Source organism: Gobio gobio (genome assembly GCF_949357685.1).
Source record: "Gobio gobio genome assembly, chromosome: 19".
Taxonomy (NCBI): domain Eukaryota; kingdom Metazoa; phylum Chordata; class Actinopteri; order Cypriniformes; family Gobionidae; genus Gobio; species Gobio gobio.
This window is the reverse complement of record NC_137112.1, coordinates 25089255-25109258: the sequence shown is the minus strand read 5'-3', so window position 1 is coordinate 25109258 and position 20004 is coordinate 25089255. Positions and strand designations below refer to the sequence as shown.

At 43.9% G+C, this 20004-nt stretch overlaps 1 protein-coding gene across 1 annotated transcript; it reads left to right on the top strand.

Moving 5' to 3' along the window:
* Positions 1 to 14453: 14453 nt before the first annotated feature.
* LOC307142767 (uncharacterized protein) lies at positions 14454 to 19117 on the top strand. Its single transcript, XM_079843846.1, has 2 exons — positions 14454 to 15684; positions 18996 to 19117. The coding sequence occupies exons 1-2, from the start codon at positions 14557 to 14559 to the stop codon at positions 18996 to 18998; spliced, it is 1131 nt and encodes a 376-aa protein (XP_079699972.1). The 5' UTR covers positions 14454 to 14556; the 3' UTR covers positions 18999 to 19117.
* The last annotated feature ends 887 nt before the right edge of the window (positions 19118 to 20004 follow it).

The window sequence follows — 20004 nt, the reverse complement described above, 5'->3', positions numbered from 1 at the left end:
GGAGGAACAAACGGCTCCACAACATCCTCAGCACTGAGACAACAGCAGAGGAGCGAGCGCCTCATAGCCTGACACACGTTCCTGAAGAAAGAACGATCTCCTTTCCTCTTCTTACATTCTGCAGGTTTTTCTGAAATGAAGAAAACAAAACTGAATTATTAGAAACATCTTTGACGTCGAAATAGGCAATGATATAATGACATACCTTACATTTTACTGTTAAATCCAGAAAAAATAAATAAATGTGCCTGTACTGTGACTGTCTTACGCATGAAATAGCAAAATCTCCATCTGTACACTTTACACCGCCCAGCTTTATTTCAGTCTCACCTGTTGAGCTCTTGTTCACTGGTGAAAGGCCATTTGAAGTCTCCGTTGGCTCGACGGGAACTTGACCTGGCAGCAGAGGCCACATCCACTCTTCGGGGCTGTCGGACCAGGACAAACTACAGTGGCTGCAACTGCCCTGTTCGCTTAGGCTATCCGATCTATGGCCACTCCACTTCCAATCGACGATGTACGAGCCTCGGCTGCTGAGGCTCAACGACTCGCTACAGAACCACCTCACTATATTGTCAGAGAGGGACAAAGATGATTTGGACATATTAATAATCAAATTGTTACTTTATTTTTTTTTTCCAACTTTCTATTTTCAAAGACACATTATTTGTTAACTGAGCCATAACTTCTTCAATAAAAGCCTATTCTGACCTCTGCGAAGGAGTTTAGATGGAGTGGACGGACGTCCATCGTCCTGGCTCAGCCGGCTGCCGCTCTGCCACTCCCTCTTCCTGTCAGTCTGACCTGTGGACACAGAAACACAAAACTCAGAAGACAGAAGTGCTAAATGTGTAGAAGCTCCGGGATCTGTGTCTGGGTCCGGTCCTCAAAACCGCGTCTCCAAACCTCCTGACCAGCCATCTGAGAGAAAGTGGCTCTCCTGGATCTGGAGCGGCCTGAGGCTGGAATTTTTCAGTAACATTAGGGGAGAGTGGGGTGAGTTGTGCCAGTTTTTACTCAAAGTGACTTTAAAGTGAGGCCATGACAGTAATGTCTTCAACTTAAGAACGTACATATATTTCAGGATGTGGTGCATCCCTGAGAACAATAACTTTGGATCTGAAATAAATTGTTTCAGAAATATAGCTTTTGGGGAAAAAAGTGGTCTCGTGGCACAACTTGCCCCTGGTGAGGGGTGAGTTGTGCCTTTGGGGAGAATACGTTGGGGTAAATTGTGCCAGTGATTTCTGAAGTAAAACAGAACATTTTAATGTTATGAACTGTAATGCTATATGAAAGCAAGACAAATTCAATACAAAATTACTAATTTAAGGTTTATTTAGATATTGTCACCCTATTAAACTGTTGGAATAAGTCATATTTTGTAGTTTTTGGGAAAAGACAAAAAACTTCAATACACAATATATTTGATATTTGTGAATCATTTCAGCCAAAAAGGCTTTGGCAATAAATGCCTGTTGGCACACATAGAAAGCTGCCTGTCAAATATGTAACATATAAGAATAAAGTGAGGCTCATTTCTAAACATCCTATTGTGAGTAATTTTCTCTTTATTAACAAAACTGAAATCAGTGTTAGCTAAATGAAACAAATGGCAGGTGAGTCAAACACTGATGAGGCATGCCCATCTCCTCACTTCTCCAGATTATCCCCTGTGGGTATGTAGATCTAGGTGGTCTGGATCTGGCCTTACTACTTAACATCCCACTTGTCAATGCTGCAGGGGAATATAAACTTCTGCTCTCTTCTGGCTGTACCACCAAGTTTTTGGGGTATGGGTAGTTTCTTGAGCACCTCTAGGGATGACTCCTTCATCGTTTTCTTTCAATGTAAAGATGGACTTTCCATCCACAGACTTCTTTCAACTTTGGCACAAATCACCCCAGACTCACAAGTTTGTAAAAACTAGCATGATCCAGCAGTTAAGAGCTAACATCATGTTAACTGTATAGACTCATTGTGTAGCCTGCTAAAGCACTAAAACATGTGTGAAATGTTTTCAAACTTGTCTATAATTGTTCAGACGCTACAATCAAAAAACCGTGATCAGAGAAATTTTACTTTGAGAGGGAAAAAATACCGTTTTTTGGGCTAAAATGTGCTAACCTCTCATGCCACATGTCTCCCTTCTTTAGAGGATGAGTAAAATTGATGGCTTTTCAAAATTATGTGGTCACATGACCAATTCCTTCTATGGTTTTCCAGAAACAAATGGGTGGAAGCAGGCCCATCGCAAGGGGGGTGCGAGGCCCTGTGCGAACGTGATGTGCCAGGCCCGGGGGTATAGCCTTTTAACTGGGGTCTACTCTGTTGCTATAGTGACGAACAATTTGTTGTTTATGTGGATATTTAAGAAAAAAAAATCGTATATTCAGTTTAACAGCAGGTTCAAGAAGTTAAACCGTGTAACTGAACTGGGCAGTGCGCACATTTTTACGCTAAAAATATGTTCTAAATTATGAAGGGGTCAAATGCGTTTGCAAAACGCCCAGAATGCACTTGAATTAGTTTGGACTGCTCTCTCACTGAATCATCAGAAGCCATTTCTCAGTCGGTACAATTATAAACAGACAGTATTGAGAGGACCAGCGCTGTTTTTCAGTATTTCCTCTGTGAAAATGAACAAAATGGATGTCTGACAATTTCGTTGCTTTTTGCAGTTTTCGGATTTAAAAAACGTTTAAAACGTCTCGAGATAGAGGCTTTAAGTTACCCATTCTGCGGATCCATTGCTCTCACTGATGCTCCGACAGGTGAGTAATAGTTAGGTTATGATTATTTAACTTTAATAGTGTTAAATAAAAAACCTTTTGTGCATACCGTCAGATGAAATGCAAGCGTCTGTGCTTTCTCCATCCATGCAATAAATGCACATGCTTGAATGAGCGCACATTTCTAGCGTATTTACTTGAACTTCGTAGGTAATATCTATGGTTTGACCCATGTCAGAGGCGGCCAAAAATCTGAAATTTGAATGGACTGGGAATAAAGCTCTATGAACTTGACGTGCGATGCCCCCTGACTGACATGTATGCGCATGAATCACCGTCACACGCACAGAGAAATGGGCTATTGCAAGTTACTGCATAATACATTTTTAACAAGCAGAATAATAAAGCATCACCATACACACTTTTAGCTATGTTTTTTTAAAACTATTATAGTATTTTGAAGGACAAAAACATGAACTTTAACTATTGGCTTTACATCATCAAGTCAGCTGTCGTCTTTACTTTTGCGCGAGGCCCTGTGCGGTCGCACGCTTGGCACAGCCCTTGCGACGGTACTGGGTGGAACTACTTCCCCCCTGGCACAAATCACCCCACTCTCCCCTACATCCCATAAACAAACGAAAAACCTAAAGCACTCACCGCCTGTTTCACCCATCATATTCGCCATCGACCTCCTCGTCCAATCTGGAATAAAAGCAATACAAAACACAAAACACAACACAACAAAACACAATACAATACAATACAATAAACTCTCCTCAAAAATACTCCTCCCAGAAAAGAAAAAAAGAAAAGAAAAACAAAAAATTAATCAAACTCGAAAATAAGAAAAGAACAACAATATAGCACTATCCTTAGAAATAATAAGAACTAAAACTCAAAAATATAACTCTGTGTCCTGCGATGTTCTTCCAGAATAAAAGTCTTGTCTCAGGAATCGTCAAAACAGCTTCAAAATCTCAAAGTCAGCACAGAAAATATTCTGCAAAAGTTTGTGAATTCGCCTCGTCTCTCTCAACAACAGATCGAGATCGGTGTGCATGCACAAGAGTCTGAATTCATAACATGCGTCGCCATAGCAACTAAAACTCAAATCATTCATGAGCAGAGCACGTGACCGCGCATCGATCTGAACACATTTATTGAAGTTACAAACTTAATCTTTAATAAAAAAGTCTGAAAATGTTTCATTGACTCAGTTCAAAACTTTGATTCAGTGATTCCTCTGCATCATCATCACTCAGAAATGCTAGATATCTCTGCAATTAGACGTCCCCGTTTTCCGGAAATGTCCCCGTTTTACAGCTCGTTCAAAACAGCCCGCATATGGCATATACATTGCAAAAAAGCCCAACATACAGCAGCTGCTGGAGCAATCGTGTAGTGATTATTTCTCCAGCAGATGGCGCTGTGAGCTACGCTGACTCTACTTGGTCGCGCGCGCCGCTTCATGATGAACGTAACCGAGAGCAGAGCGCCATTATCGTCAAATATCACAAGAAACATCGTTATCACTTTCATGGTAGTAACACACTAACCATTCATGTTAAATTACTGTTTGCATGTGCTTTATAACAGATCCTCAACGGGGTGCGGGATTGTTTTGTCCCCAAAAGTTCCACAGTCACAAAGCAGCTCACAACAAATACATAAATGCAGAATACACATACTTAAACACATGCTAAAATAAGCCTAAAATGCAAAATAACAAGACCAATTAAAGATAGAGTTATTTTCAAGCACAAACGTAACAAAACATTTAAAGTAAAAAAAGAAGTAATTTATACAGTATAAACTTGTGAAAATGAAAGTATTAAATACAATTACATTTGTTAAATAGTTTATTTGTATAATGTGTTTTTGTTAAGTCATGTTCTAATATTGTTTTGAACGGCTTGTGATTTACAGTGGTGGTTTTACTATTAACTGTTTTCATTGTTTGATTGTTTTTTTGTTTTGTTTTTGCGGGTGCGGTGAATTGTATTAAAACCAGACCAACTAAATCATAATAATTATTCATGTTAATAATAATATAGGGAGCCCACAACGACAACAAAAAACATTCAAAAATATATTGTCCCCGTTTTTAATTAATCGACAGGCCCAATAACAAATGAGATTTCTTAGTGATATTTTGACCACTCAAATAGGAAATGTCCCCGGTTTCCATTTCAGAAATCTGGTCACCTTACTCTGCATGCATCAAAATGGGTTGGTAAATACTTTTATTTATTTTTTACTATATTTTGCTATATTATTGCATATGAATCAAATAATGTTTCCTTGTATTAGTTTAATGGTGAATTTTTGTAGTTCTTATATTTTAACTTGTTTCAGGGTATTAAAATGTAAGGTTATATATGTGTGTGTTTAAAATCAACACAAATTCAACAACATTTTTTTTAACACAAATTAAAGAAAATTAGATTTTTTTTGCAGTGTGACTAACACTTATTTCTATCCAGCGATTCATGGCATTCATGTCAATAATGTCAACAACAAAAAACATTATTGAGTCATGTACACTAGTATACAATGCCTGTGTACCCTCTATAAGAAAATCTATTTATGCTGTTTTATTTGTTCTCTTTCTCATTGTTCCTAAAAATATAACAAATAATATAGGCCTATATAAAAATGTAGTAGGCCAATGCATCCCTAACCAGTCTTAAGGGAAAGTTCACCCAAAAAATAAAATTCTGTCACCACAAAGATATTTAGAATGTTTGTAACCAAGCAGATCTCGCCCCCCATTTGACTACCATAGTATTTTTTATCCCTTTAAAAAGCCCAATTATTCCTTAGAATAGCAGTGATTTGGAAAATGCTGTTGTTATGGTCTGAAGTGTTAAAATGGTCAACTGAGACCTTGTTTGTAACCTCTAAAATAGGCCTACAGTTTTGATTTAGATTTTTTGAATTTTATTAGGTTTGATTCAAATGGTAAATACAGACATTTGTGATCTTTGTAAATATCCAGTGCAGTTTTAGTCTCATGAAATTACAAACATTAGTCTTGCTTCATGTCAGAGAAGCTGATTTAAGGGCACAACACAGATGACCTCAGTGTATGTTGTCTTCCAGTGTACACCACTAAGCTGCTGATTAAAACCCCAAACTGTTGCTTTAGACATAAATGAAGATGCAAAGGCCATAAAAGGATGACATTTCTCTTAACATGCCATTTGAAACCTTTAAAATACAACATGTATGGCAAAAGGTACAAAACATTTAAAATTAACATGATTACATAATGAAGAGTTAGACGTACATTTATTTTAAACAACTAAAGTCAGAAAAAGTGACCTTTAAGTTAAAACATACAGTATGCTTTTATATTTGCATTACCACCTATCTTAAGTGTGAGCATTTGACAGAGGTTTTGTTTTTGTTGATAGATAGATAGACAGACAGACAGACAGACAGACAGACAGACAGACAGACAGACAGACAGACAGACAGACAGATAGACAGATAGATAGATAGATAGATAGATAGATAGATAGATAGATAGATAGATAGATAGATAGATAGATAGATAGATAGATAGATAGATAGATAGATAGATAGATAGATAGAACACTTTTACTTCAAAGTCATGGTTCAGCGAGTTAAATATTGTGGCAGTAGCGACATCTGCTGGTTGAGAGGTACGTAGCATAGGCCTATGCACATTTCAGTGAAATTTTTAGCTTGAGCTATCTTTCTTTAAAATAAAAGCTTCTTGGTTTGATATTTTGTGATATATATAGTTATTCTGAATATTGTGTCCAAATACTTCTATATTATTTACCATTATTGCAGCAAATACGTTACCGTTTTTCTCAATCGCTTTGGCTCAATTCTCGAATTTCTTATTGATTTAAGCAAATTGCAAATGTTTTGGCACGTGCGCAAAAGAGTTAAGTACAATTGTCTACAATTTGCACAATGACTAAATGCACATGGCTTGATCATCAAAACTGATGGGTTTGATTCTCAGTGAAACTAAACACTTCACAATTTATAATCTTTCATCGTGTGAGCCATCACATGCAAAATTATCCATTCAGTGATTAATCTGTCAGACATGTTATATTCACTGGTGTAGTGCAGGCTATACGGCGTATACCCACTTCTTTATCAGTCGGCATTGAGTATACACACTTTTAAATCCCCTCTGATGCGCATCATTCAGCAAGTTCTGCATTAGCCATGACAGTCCAGCACATCATTTATAATTATATGTATATAACATCGTATCACAAAATTACAATTCAATTACTATTCTTTATCGATTAACTTGCAGTTAGTGAAGGCAGGATAGGCGGAATCAGTTCTCCTTGCCCCTTAATATTCAACACGCACACACAGATGTCCAAATATCCATCGTGTGGAGTATCTCACAAGAACACAGTCGGTTATGGCTTAACGAAAACAGGTGGGTAATAACTGGATATGTGTCAGAATATTACGTCGATTTATTCAGCAGCCCAATTCCTGTCTGTCATTCATGTTAATCAAACAACTACAGGTGTTAAATAAATGTATACATATTAAATAAACCTACTCTATCTGATTTTTTTTTTAATTTAGGCTATTGTTTTTGTAATTTGCTTATTTGTTCTTTTATATAGCCTAAAAAATAACTCATATCATATTAAATTTCTCATATTAGCCTGATGCCCATATTGCCCACCCCTTGCCCACCTGCACATACCAGCTGATATGCAATGTAGTCTTGTAAAAAATTGTTTTACAGTGTAGTTATAGTAATTAGCTATTGAAAACAGATACATTTTTCAATAGATAGCTTCAATAGCCTTTTTCAAGATGATATTTTTAAAAATGTTGGTAATCAGACAGTTGGCAGCACCCATTGACTTTCATAGTGTATATTTTTTCCTACTGTGGAAGTCAACTGTCTGATTACCAACATTTTTAAAAATGTCATCTTTTGTGTTAAACAGAAGAAAGAAACTCAGTTTTGGAACAACTTGAGGGTGAGGAGATTACAATACAATTTTAATTTTTGGGTGAACTATACCTTTAAGAATGATTATACTACATGAATATGGTACCTGGAGCACAGGTTTTATCGGCTGACTGTCTTTTGTCGCTTATAATAAATTGGAATTTTGGATGGGTGCGTATGAGGCTGGGAGGGGGGGGGGGGGGGGGGGGGATCACAGTATACTCACTACAAAAAACTAGACTACACCACTGGGACACGCCCCTCACTGCTGATTGGCTACACGTGTGTTTTAGTGCTCGGTCTGATCCACTTTCAACAGCGTTTCTCAGAATATACGCACTGCACCTTTAAGGACCTGTCAGCCTGCGCCATCTAGAGTTTCAGGACAGAACTTTTAATTTGTTTTTGGGAAACTGTTCCTGTAAGCTTCAAGATTGACCGAAATCATTCTAAAGGCCAAAGTATGCAGGAGGGTCAGCGTACAGAGCGCATGACGCAAATTTGATTAGTAATTAGTTTATCCACAATGTGGCAACCGTGCCCTTGGTGCGTCGATTCACAAGATAGTTGAAGATTAGAAAGTACCCTCATTTTAACAACGCTAGCATTAAAGAAGAATACAAAGATATTTACATGGGTTGTAACTCGTGGCGAGAGATTGCTCAAAACTGCACGTGTCAAACGCCTGTGTAAGTGTACGAGTCAAAAGAAGTGTACTTTGCAAGGCTGTGCGTTCAACAAACAAATTATACTTTTATTCAAAGGGGTCATCAGGTCATATATAAGACACTATTGTCAGGATGTACCAGCGGACAGAGGTGTAAAATACGTGACAGGGACAAAAATACACAGTCCAGAGTGGTTTTAACTCCCAAGGTGGAAAGAAATAAATATATTTAGTAGCAAAAATAATCAAAATATAATACAGAGGAAAATAAATTTGCAATACACAAATGTAAATTGGCTATGCCGATGTACAGGACCAAAACCCACAAACGAGATTGAATCTCTCCACACTCCCTCCCCTGCCTCTTGGCTGCCTCTTTTATAGGCTTTGGCTCCTCCTATTTTTGGAACATATCATTTTAGGGGAAAACCTATAAGTTATAAACAGGTGACAAGGCATAAACAAACAAACTTTCATGACATTTCAACTCTACAACATTTATTATTTACATCTATTAACATGTACAGAGCTCTAAACAATAAAGACAAAACATACAAGAAAACACTTCCATCCCAGGCTCTCTCCCTCCCCTATGAGGTCAGAACCCGATGGAGTAATCTTTGATGAGCAAACGCTAGTTTAAATATGGCTACTTTCCATGTGTACTGGTGTGGCATGTGAGAGGTGTGATGGAAATATTTTATATAACGGTCTCAGAAATGGTCAAAGAGTTATTTAGCATGACACTACAGAAAAACGCAGACTAAGGATGTTCAGGTCAAAGACCATGTAGACTTAGCCAAAAAGGTGCAGTCATATGATTACCTTAAACCAATCACCACAACCGACCACAGTTAAGAAGGCTTGAGTAACATTGATTTTCAATCAACTGTAAGAAACATAAATGTACATGCATCTTTCTGTTCAGGAGACTCATTTGGTTGTTGTGACCAGTGATCTCCCAGCCGTGAATAAAACTTCATTTCAGCAAAGAGCAACTTGGGAGTGGTGTCAGGTATATATGCTGCGCAGCTGAGGAATAGAAGTACTAAAGATTCTGCGCTCAATAGATCACAGCGGAGACAGTGATAGTGTTGGAAGTAGGGCTGTGCGATATTGAAGAAAAATGCGATATGCGATATCCTTGTTAAATAATGCGATATTCGATATGCGACACGATATTGTTTTAAGTCTGTAAAATCTTTATTTATTTCCCCAACTGATATCTTTCACTTGAAGCATAACTGACTGTGTTTACATGAATACTCTTCAAGACAGCCATTTTGACACAACTGTGTGTATTTGACAGTTCGAGTGTGTAACAAGACACAAAAAAAAGAGCGGCTTGTGCGCACGTTTCGGTGAGTGTCAGACAGCACGAGACTGCAAGGAGTTGTTTTTCGCAAGTTATTGCGTTTAATAACTCTTTTTAACGTCAAGCAAGTCACATAAGTCGTGTGCTCAGTCTATTCTCTGCTATATGCATCGACATAAAACGTACACTTTTCACAATGTTGAAGTAGACTATTAAAATCATTCAGATATTGCATGCCCTTGCGATATGCATATTGCGATATGTACATTTGTGATATTTTGATATATTGCGCAGCCCTAGTTGGAAGACTATAGAGCCGTTCTCGGGGTGAGGCAGTAATACGTTAGAGTCTGCAGAGACCAGCGTACACCTGAGAAGGATGGTGAGAGTGTATAGATGCTAAAGACCTGTGTGCTCGTGTGTTTGAGTAAACGCTAGTGATAGTAGCTTCACGACGGGACGCCGTCACCTTACTTCGGGAGGGGAATTACCTCGAAGTATTGAAATTGTGTTAGATGTATTCGAGAAGGGAATTACCTCGAGATACTGTAGTTTTATATTAACAGAATTGTCCGTGGTGAAGTCAGATAAACGGATTGAGAATTCCCACGACAGAGGTGAACCAGAAGGGATGTTTAGCTGTTTGAAATGCATTGAAGTTAAACTGATAACTGAATGAAATGAAATAAACTCTTATGGTGTAAAGTATTTTTGGTGTTCTTCTCTGTGTAATGATATTAGAACAGCATGCGTCACTGAACATTTAAACAAATTCCAGCATTAAACAAACAAAACAATGAAACGAACAACTTGGGACGATGAACGGGATGTTACAACACCGACATCAGGGCTGCAAACACACAACTACACCAGGATGGCACATTTTGCCGGCATTTATGCTGCGTTCCAGGCAGGTTTCTGAGCCCGTAAGTTACGACTTCAAACCACGACTCACGACTTTGTAGCGTTCCAGGCAAAGTCACGCCGAACTGCCTGAGCGGTAGCTTGATGTAAACAAAGCGTGGCGGACCGTACGGGGCTTATGCTCATTTACAATCACTTCTATCGCCAAAGGTGCTCATTCCTTGCTTACTTGAGGGAAACGGAGGAGAAAAGCGGCGCATAAGGCAAGAGAAGCTGTTATACCTTTTATTTTATGTTATTTGTATATCTGGAAATGTATTTGGTATTATTTTATTCTTGCACTCAATGGCCTGAAAACGAGCTAAGGCTAGAAAAGCTGCTGATAATGCATAACATTTGCGGATGAATAACGTTAGAGCAATACCTTAATTTTAAAAAACGATTTGGGTTTTAATGTACGACTTTCATAAACACCGCATCCGTAGGGGCAGCCATTGTTGCTTCGCGGGCTAATGTGACGTCAGAGCTCGTAACTGGGAGTACATCGATCTAGTACGAGTTCACGGGTGGGAAGTCACGGGTTTGACTGGTGCACTTTCATGGGAAGAAGGTTGGAAAAACACGGGTCGCCTAGAACTCGGCATTAGTTTGTGTGTATGTGTAATGGTGGAAACAGTTTGTTGTGTGCACATGCCCATGTTCAGTCCCTTCAAAATAAAAGTGCGGGGTCACAGTCAGTCTGTGACAACTATATAAATAAAGATGAGTTGTTCTAACTAAACAAAGCAAATGTGGCTGTGATGACTTGATGACTCTTTCCAGTCTTCGGTCTCTCGTGTTCTCGCTCAGACGTGGGCCGGCTCTGATCTCTGGTGCGGCGGCTTGGGTTCCTGTCAGGTCGGGGTTGGACTTCAGGCTTCGGGTCAAGTCTCGAGCTCAAGCGCTCCACCAAGGACAGCAAGTGTTATTTCCTATCCAATACAAAGATTATATGAACATGTGAACTCATGAATGTTTTTTTAGAGCTGATTTACAACAGAACTGAATTCTTGCAATTGCGTCACTGATTGTGTCATTTTCCTGTTTATTACCGTGAAGCCGCTCTGAAACAATCTGTATTGTATAAAGCGCTGTATAAATGAAGCTGACTTGACTATAACAATGAACACACATTTGAAAACCTCACTACAAATAATCCAGAACTGAAGATAAATGATCATAATCCTACTCTGTCTGTTAGACTTCCTCACACCTGAAATCACTGATCGAGTGAATCTCCTGCACTTCTCCTGAACTTCTCCAGATCATTTCTAATCCACTCATGTTGTAACATCTGCTCTAACGTCGGCCGTTTCGTTGGATCCCGGGCTAGGCACTTGCTAATCAGATCTCTGCATTCTGTACACATTTTATTAAGGAGCGGCTGGTTAGTCATGACCATGTGACACGAACGTTGGCATCTATGAAAACAGCATCTGATGAACAATAAACTGAATGTATTTCAACTTGAAAAATCTTACATACTTCACCTTTACCTGTTTCTAAACAGAGCCTTTGCTTTATGTGTGTGTGTTTATATATGTTATCAATATTTTTCACTCACCTTTGGATACGTTGGAGTTCTGAAATGCAACTTTGGCTTGTGTGATTTCCTTTGTATTGCCAAAGGGAACACAAGCGTTCATCATCTCGTACAACAACACCCCTAGAGCCCAGACATTTGTTGGGATGGCATGGAATAGAGGTTCAGTGAAGACTTCAGGCGGGGTGTAACTCAGTAATCCTGTAAGCAAGACATTTGCACATTGTTGAGCAATTTCTTCAAAGCATCAAATTATCAGAAAGTCAATACATCCAGGTTTCCACACTCCAAAAATACTCACCACAGTATATGTTGCTCTTGTAGCCATCGTCACTAAGTAGCTGACCGCAGCCGAAGTCTATCAGCTTGAGCTCTAGCGTGTTTGTCTTCACCAGGAAATTCTGTGGATGAACGTCATTATGAAAAACGCCATGCTCGATGCAGTGTTGCACTGCCAGCACAGCCTGTCTCATGATGACCCGAGCTGTGGTTTCATCCAGTGGAGGATCACGAAGGATGAAGTGGAGCAAGTTCTCGCAGGGTTCAGGGAACTCCATTATGAGGTCGAATGTCCGAGGATGTTCAAACCAGTCGTACAGTCGGATGACGTAGGGGCTTGTGGGTTCTTGCCTCATCATGAGCAGCAGCGCCACTTCTGTTATGAGAGGTGTGGGATGCCCGGGCTAGAGAAAAGTAGTAGACAGAAGGTTAGCTGGGTCAAAATCTGAAGAAAACATATCATTTTTAAATGTACTTTTCTTTGATCTTTATAGATACGATCATCAGAGCCTTTCCAGGTTTACTGATCTATTACATTTACACCTAATGCTTCCTCCAGGAGTATTGACTACAGTAATCAGCACTTAAACAACAAATACACATTTAACTTTTGACCAACTTACAATATCAAGATAACGATCGTTGTTGATCTTGCGCATCTGCTTGATGGCAATCTTCAAAAAACCCCACAAAAAAAACAATGTTCAATAACAGTAACAGTGTTCAAACGCCTGTTTGTACAATTCAGCAAGATTGCTTTACCTTTTTGCCATCAAGTTTCCGTGTTCCCTTGAACACTCTTCCGAATCCTCCGGATCCAATCATCTCTCCCACGGTATAGAGAGTCTCAAAGGAGTCTGAAAAACAAAATATGAGAAATATATGAGCTTGCTGGATCCTTTGTTTTATATTAAAAATAACAGTGCAAACAAGACAATAATAATACTGTTTAAAACAATGTTGGAGAAATAATGTCTGTGGACTGACCCTTACTTGGCTTGACGCCGGAGTGATCTGGATCAGGTGATGATGGACCAGGATCGGGTTCTGGCTCCAGATCCGCTGGAGGAACAAACGGCTCCACAACATCCTCAGCACTGAGACAACAGCAGAGGAGCGAGCGCCTCATAGCCTGACACACGTTCCTGAAGAAAGAACGATCTCCTTTCCTCTTCTTACATTCTGCAGGTTTTTCTGAAATGAAGAAAACAAAACTGAATTATTAGAAACATCTTTGACGTCGAAATAGGCAATGATATAATGACATACCTTACATTTTACTGTTAAATCCAGAAAAAATAAATAAATGTGCCTGTACTGTGACTGTCTTACGCATGAAATAGCAAAATCTCCATCTGTACACTTTACACCGCCCAGCTTTATTTCAGTCTCACCTGTTGAGCTCTTGTTCACTGGTGAAAGGCCATTTGAAGTCTCCGTTGGCTCGACGGGAACTTGACCTGGCAGCAGAGGCCACATCCACTCTTCGGGGCTGTCGGACCAGGACAAACTACAGTGGCTGCAACTGCCCTGTTCGCTTAGGCTATCCGATCTATGGCCACTCCACTTCCAATCGACGATGTACGAGCCTCGGCTGCTGAGGCTCAACGACTCGCTACAGAACCACCTCACTATATTGTCAGAGAGGGACAAAGATGATTTGGACATATTAATAATCAAATTGTTACTTTATTTTTTTTTTCCAACTGTGGCGGGGTGGGCGTGGTCCCGCGAGGTCTGTAGCGGGAGAGAGAGGGCGGAGCCGAGCGGTCGGTAAGTAGGTCAAGTGCAAATGACGAACACCTGTCTCTGATTGCAGTAATTGGCGTGGAGAGACCGCATATAAGCGGCTGCTGGGAGAGAGTGGGGAGAGAGAGACCGACTGGGACTTGCCACGTGAGCTGCCAAACAAGACCTGAGTGACTGTGCTGTACAAGAGAGATCAACTAAAAGAGAGAAGAGTGAACCATTGATGATTGAGGCGCCCTCGTGCGTGATTTATGTTTGTTTATGAGAAAGACTGTTTAATAAAGTTGCAAGTCCCAGTCACGCCGACCCCGCCTTCTTCCTTCCTGACCAAGAGTATTCCGAACCGCTTCACACTGGTGCCGAAACCCGGGAAGGAAGAAGAGAGCCGCCGCCATGCAGACCCCGCCAAAGACGCCGCTTGCGGACCTGGTGTCATCGCTCGCTGGTCTTCACCAACAGACCCACGAAGATCTGCTGGCCGTGAGGGCCGAGCAGGACAAACGTTTTGAGGCCCTCATTCTTGCCCAGCATGAAGACCGCGAGCTGTTCCGGAGCTGGATGGTCCGGGAGATTCCGGCCACCCCCCCGTCTACAACCGACTCGGCCGCCACCATCCACCTCTCGAAGATGGGCCCCGAGGATGATCCGGAGGCGTTCATCGACCTCTTCGAGAGGTCCGCCGAGTCCCGGGGGTGGCCCCGGACGGACTGGCCAATGCGGCTCCTGCCGCTGTTGTCAGGAGAAGCGCAGGTAGCCGCACACCAACTGCCAGTCCAGAATCTCCTGGACTACGAAGACCTGAAGCGCGCCATCCTGCAGCGGGTCGGCCGGAGCCCAGAGCAACAGCGGCAGCGCTTCCGAAGCCTGACCCTCGGCGAGTCCGGCCGACCCTTCACCTTCGCGCACCAGCTCCGGGACTCGTGCCGCAAGTGGCTGATGGCCGGCGGAGGCGACGTCGAGGGAATCATCGACCGTGTGGTGCTGGAGCAGTTCGTCGCGCGGCTTCCCCAGAAGACCGCGCAGTGGGTCCAGTGCCACCGCCCGACGTCGCTGTCCCAGGCCATCCAGTTGGCGGAGGACCACATGGTGGCGTGCCACGGGGTCGGCGAGCCCCTTCCTTCGGCTTCTCTCTCTCTCTCTCTCTCTTCTCCTTCCCCCCCTCTTCTCTCCAAGCCTGTCCCTCTTCCCAGGTCGCGCAGCGGGTTTCCGCCCAGGCCAGCACCGAGGTGGAGGACAGGGCTGCCCGCGGAGGTTCCGGCAGTACCACGACCATCAGCTAGAGGAGGGGGAGCCACCAGCGACCCGTTCCCCACCACGTCCGCGTCGGCGCTCTCTCCGCGCCAATTTGGGGAACCGCTGCCAGCCACTAGAGTGGCGGGGAAGTCTGGGCCGGCTTGTTGGCGTTGTGGGGATCCCGGACATTTTATCGATCGGTGTCCGGTGATGGAGGTGGGGACATTGATCCGGGTCCCCGACGCGCCGCAAGCTGCCCCCGATCAAGCTGGCCTGTACCAGATACCCGTGAGTATCAAGGGGGGTACTTATCAAGCTCTGGTGGATTCAGGGTGTAACCAGACCTCCATCCATCAAAGCTTGATTCAACCTAAGGCGTTGGTTAACGGCCGCGTGGTTAAGGTACGGTGTGTGCACGGGGAAGTGGTGGACTATCCGTTGTTGCCCGTGGATATTCAATTTCGGGGTAAAACGCATAGTGTTGAGGTTGCAGTTAACCCGCACCTCCGGCATCCACTAATTTTGGGTACTAATTGGCCAGGATTTAATAAACTATTGGGGCACTTGTGTGTGGATGCCTCTTGGGGAAAGTGTAAAAAAAGGAAAGAGACGGTTGCTCAGGTGGGAGAGGTGGATTCGGGACCTCTGGGTGCTCTTCCAGGGGAACAGAGCGGTCTCGAGCTACCCAGCCTCACAGACCGCGATGATTTTCCCCTGGAGCAGTCCCAGGATGAGACGCTTAAACATGCGTTTACTCAGGTCCGTTCCATCGACGGCCATCTCCTCCATCCTGACCAGCCGCTCTCTTATCCTTATTTTTCTGTTTTAAAAGATAGGTTGTATCGAGTGACCCAAGACGCTCAGACAAAACAAGATACAACCCAGTTGTTAGTGCCTAAAAGCCGTCGGGAAATGCTTTTCCAGGCGGCTCACGCGAATCCTATGGCCGGGCATTTAGGAACAGCGGCGACACTTAACCGTCTAATGGCCCGATTTTTCTGGCCGGGCATCCACGAGAATGTACGCAGGTGGTGTGCGTCTTGTCGTGAATGTCAGTTGGTGAATCCACCGGCCACCCCAAAAGCACCATTGTGCCCGCTCCCGTTGATGCAGGTCCCCTTCGAACGAATTGGCATGGACCTCATCGGGCCATTGGAACGGTCAGCACGTGGGCATCGCTTTGCATTGGTTCTGGTGGACTATGCAACACGATACCCGGAGGCAGTTCCGCTCCGCACTATTTCGGCGAAAAGTGTCGCGAGCGCACTGTTTTCCTTAATCTCCCGGGTGGGAATCCCGAAAGAGATTCTCACCGATCAGGGCACGGCGTTCATGTCACGAACGATTCGCGAACTGTATGAATTATTGGGCATTAAATCGGTTCGCACCAGCGTCTATCACCCACAAACAGATGGTCTGGTGGAACGATTTAATCGCACATTGAAATCCATGATTCGTAAGTTCGTTCACGAGGACGCCAAAAATTGGGATAGGTGGCTAGAGCCTCTGTTGTTCGCTGTTCGCGAGGTCCCGCAAGCCTCCACGGGGTTTTCCCCCTTCGAGCTTCTCTATGGACGCCAGCCTCGGGGGGTGCTGGATGTCCTTAGGGAGGCTTGGGAGGACGGACCTTCGGCGAGTAAAAATGAAATTCAGTATGTCCTGGACCTGAGAACAAAACTCCACACTTTGGGGCGGCTGTCAATGGAGAATTTGTTGCAGGCTCAGGACAGACAACGACAGCTCTACAACAGAGGCACTAGACTGCGTCAATTTTCACCGGGAGATAAAGTCCTCGTATTACTCCCTACGTCGAGTTCTAAATTACTCGCGAAGTGGCAAGGGCCCTTTGAGGTCACACGGCGAGTTGGCGAGCTCAACTATGAGGTCGTGCGGTCAGATAGGGACGGGGCACGTCAAATCTATCACCTCAACCTCCTCAAAAAATGGTCTGAGGCGGAGTCAGTGATGCTTGCGACGGTAGTGAGCGGAGAGGAGGATCTCGGGCCGGAGGCGGTCCAAAAGCCTCAATCTATCGCTCTGGCCTCGGGAGGAGACCACCTCTCACCCTCGCAGCTCACTGACGTAAGTCGTTTACAAGCAGAATTTGCTGACGTCTTCTCGCCCCTACCCGGCCGGACCGACCTCATTCAGCACCACGTTGAGACGGAGCCGGGCGTGGTTGTTCGCAGCCGGCCTTATCGCTTACCTGAACACAAGAAAAAAGTCGTTCAGGCAGAATTAGAAGCTATGCTAGACATGGGGGTAATAGAAGAGTCCAACAGTGACTGGGCGAGCCCGATTGTTTTAGTCCCTAAACCTGACGGCTCGGTCCGGTTCTGCGTGGACTACCGTAAGGTAAACGCGGTGTCAAAATTCGATGCTTATCCAATGCCAAGGGTTGACGAATTGCTTGATCGGCTAGGAACTGCTCGTTTTTATTCGACACTGGACTTAACAAAGGGATATTGGCAGATCCCCTTGTCTCCTCTATCCAAAGAAAAAACAGCTTTCACCACGCCGTTTGGATTACACCAATTTATCACCCTTCCTTTCGGCTTGTTCGGGGCTCCTGCGACCTTCCAGCGTCTGATGGACAGAATTCTCCGGCCGCATGCTGCATATGCCGCTGCCTATCTAGATGATATCATCATCTATAGTGCGGACTGGCAGCGTCATATGCAGCACTTGCGAGCTGTCCTGAAGACGCTGAGAAGGGCGGGGCTCACGGCCAACCCAAAGAAGTGTGCGATTGGGCGGGTGGAGGTAAGATATCTGGGCTTCCACTTGGGTCATGGGCAGGTGCGTCCCCAAATTGATAAGACCGCAGCCGTTGCGACCTGTCCGAGACCCAAGACCAAAAAGGAGGTTAGACAGTTCCTGGGGCTGGCGGGGTATTACAGGAGGTTTGTGCCTAATTATTCGGAGCTCGCCAGCCCGCTGACTGATCTAACTAAAAAGGAGGTGCCAGATACAGTTCAGTGGACGGAGCGGTGCCAGCAGGCTTTTACCCAGATAAAGGCTGCTCTGTGTGGTGGACCGCTCCTACAAGCTCCTAACTTTTCTCTCCCTTTTTCCCTACAGACTGACGCCTCGGACAGGGGGTTGGGCGCAGTCCTGTCCCAGGAGGTGGAGGGTGAAGAGCGGCCGGTGCTGTACATCAGTCGCAAGCTCTCTAAGAGAGAGACGATGTACAGCACCATAGAGAAGGAGTGTTTGGCCATCAGGTGGGCCGTTCTCACCCTTCGCTATTACCTCCTCGGGCGGGAGTTCACCCTCTGTTCGGATCACGCCCCCTTGCAGTGGCTCCACCGCATGAAAGATACCAACGCGCGGATCACCCGTTGGTATCTGGCGTTACAACCCTTTAAGTTCAAGGTGGTCCACAGGCCGGGTGCTCAGATGGCTGTGGCTGACTTCCTCTCCAGGAGGGGGGGGGGGGAGGCTGCAGGCCGGATGGCTCCCCGGCCTGAGACGGGCGGTGGGGGTATGTGGCGGGGTGGGCGTGGTCCCGCGAGGTCTGTAGCGGGAGAGAGAGGGCGGAGCCGAGCGGTCGGTAAGTAGGTCAAGTGCAAATGACGAACACCTGTCTCTGATTGCAGTAATTGGCGTGGAGAGACCGCATATAAGCGGCTGCTGGGAGAGAGTGGGGAGAGAGAGACCGACTGGGACTTGCCACGTGAGCTGCCAAACAAGACCTGAGTGACTGTGCTGTACAAGAGAGATCAACTAAAAGAGAGAAGAGTGAACCATTGATGATTGAGGCGCCCTCGTGCGTGATTTATGTTTGTTTATGAGAAAGACTGTTTAATAAAGTTGCAAGTCCCAGTCACGCCGACCCCGCCTTCTTCCTTCCTGACCAAGAGTATTCCGAACCGCTTCACACCAACTTTCTATTTTCAAAGACACATTATTTGTTAACTGAGCCATAACTTCTTCAATAAAAGCCTATTCTGACCTCTGCGAAGGAGTTTAGATGGAGTGGACGGACGTCCATCGTCCTGGCTCAGCCGGCTGCCGCTCTGCCACTCCCTCTTCCTGTCAGTCTGACCTGTGGACACAGAAACACAAAACTCAGAAGACAGAAGTGCTAAATGTGTAGAAGCTCCTGGATCTGTGCCTGGGTCCGGTCCTCAAAACCGCGTCTCCAAACCTCCTGACCAGCCATCTGAGAGAAAGTGGCTCTCCTGGATCTGGAGCGGCCTGAGGCTGGAATTTTTCAGTAACATTAGGGGAGAGTGGGGTGAGTTGTGCCAGTTTTTACTCAAAGTGACTTTAAAGTGAGGCCATGACAGTAATGTCTTCAACTTAAGAATGTACATATATTTCAGGATGTGGTGCATCCCTGAGAACAATAACTTTGGATCTGAAATGAATTGTTTCAGAAATATAGCTTTTGGGGAAAAAAGTGGTCTCGTGGCACAACTTGCCCCTGGTGAGGGGTAAGTTGTGCCTTTGGGGAGAATACGTTGGGGTAAATTGTGCCAGGGATTTCTGAAGTAAAACAGAACATTTTAATGTTATGAACTGTAATGCTATATGAAAGCGAGACAAATTCAATACAAAATTACTAATTTAAGGTTTATTTAGATATTGTCACCCTATTAAACT

What these genes read in the sequence shown, in the direction of transcription:
- LOC307142767 (XM_079843846.1), top strand. Translation starts at nt 14,557, where the DNA reads ATGCAGACCCCGCCAAAGACGCCGCTTGCGGACCTGGTGTCATCGCTC.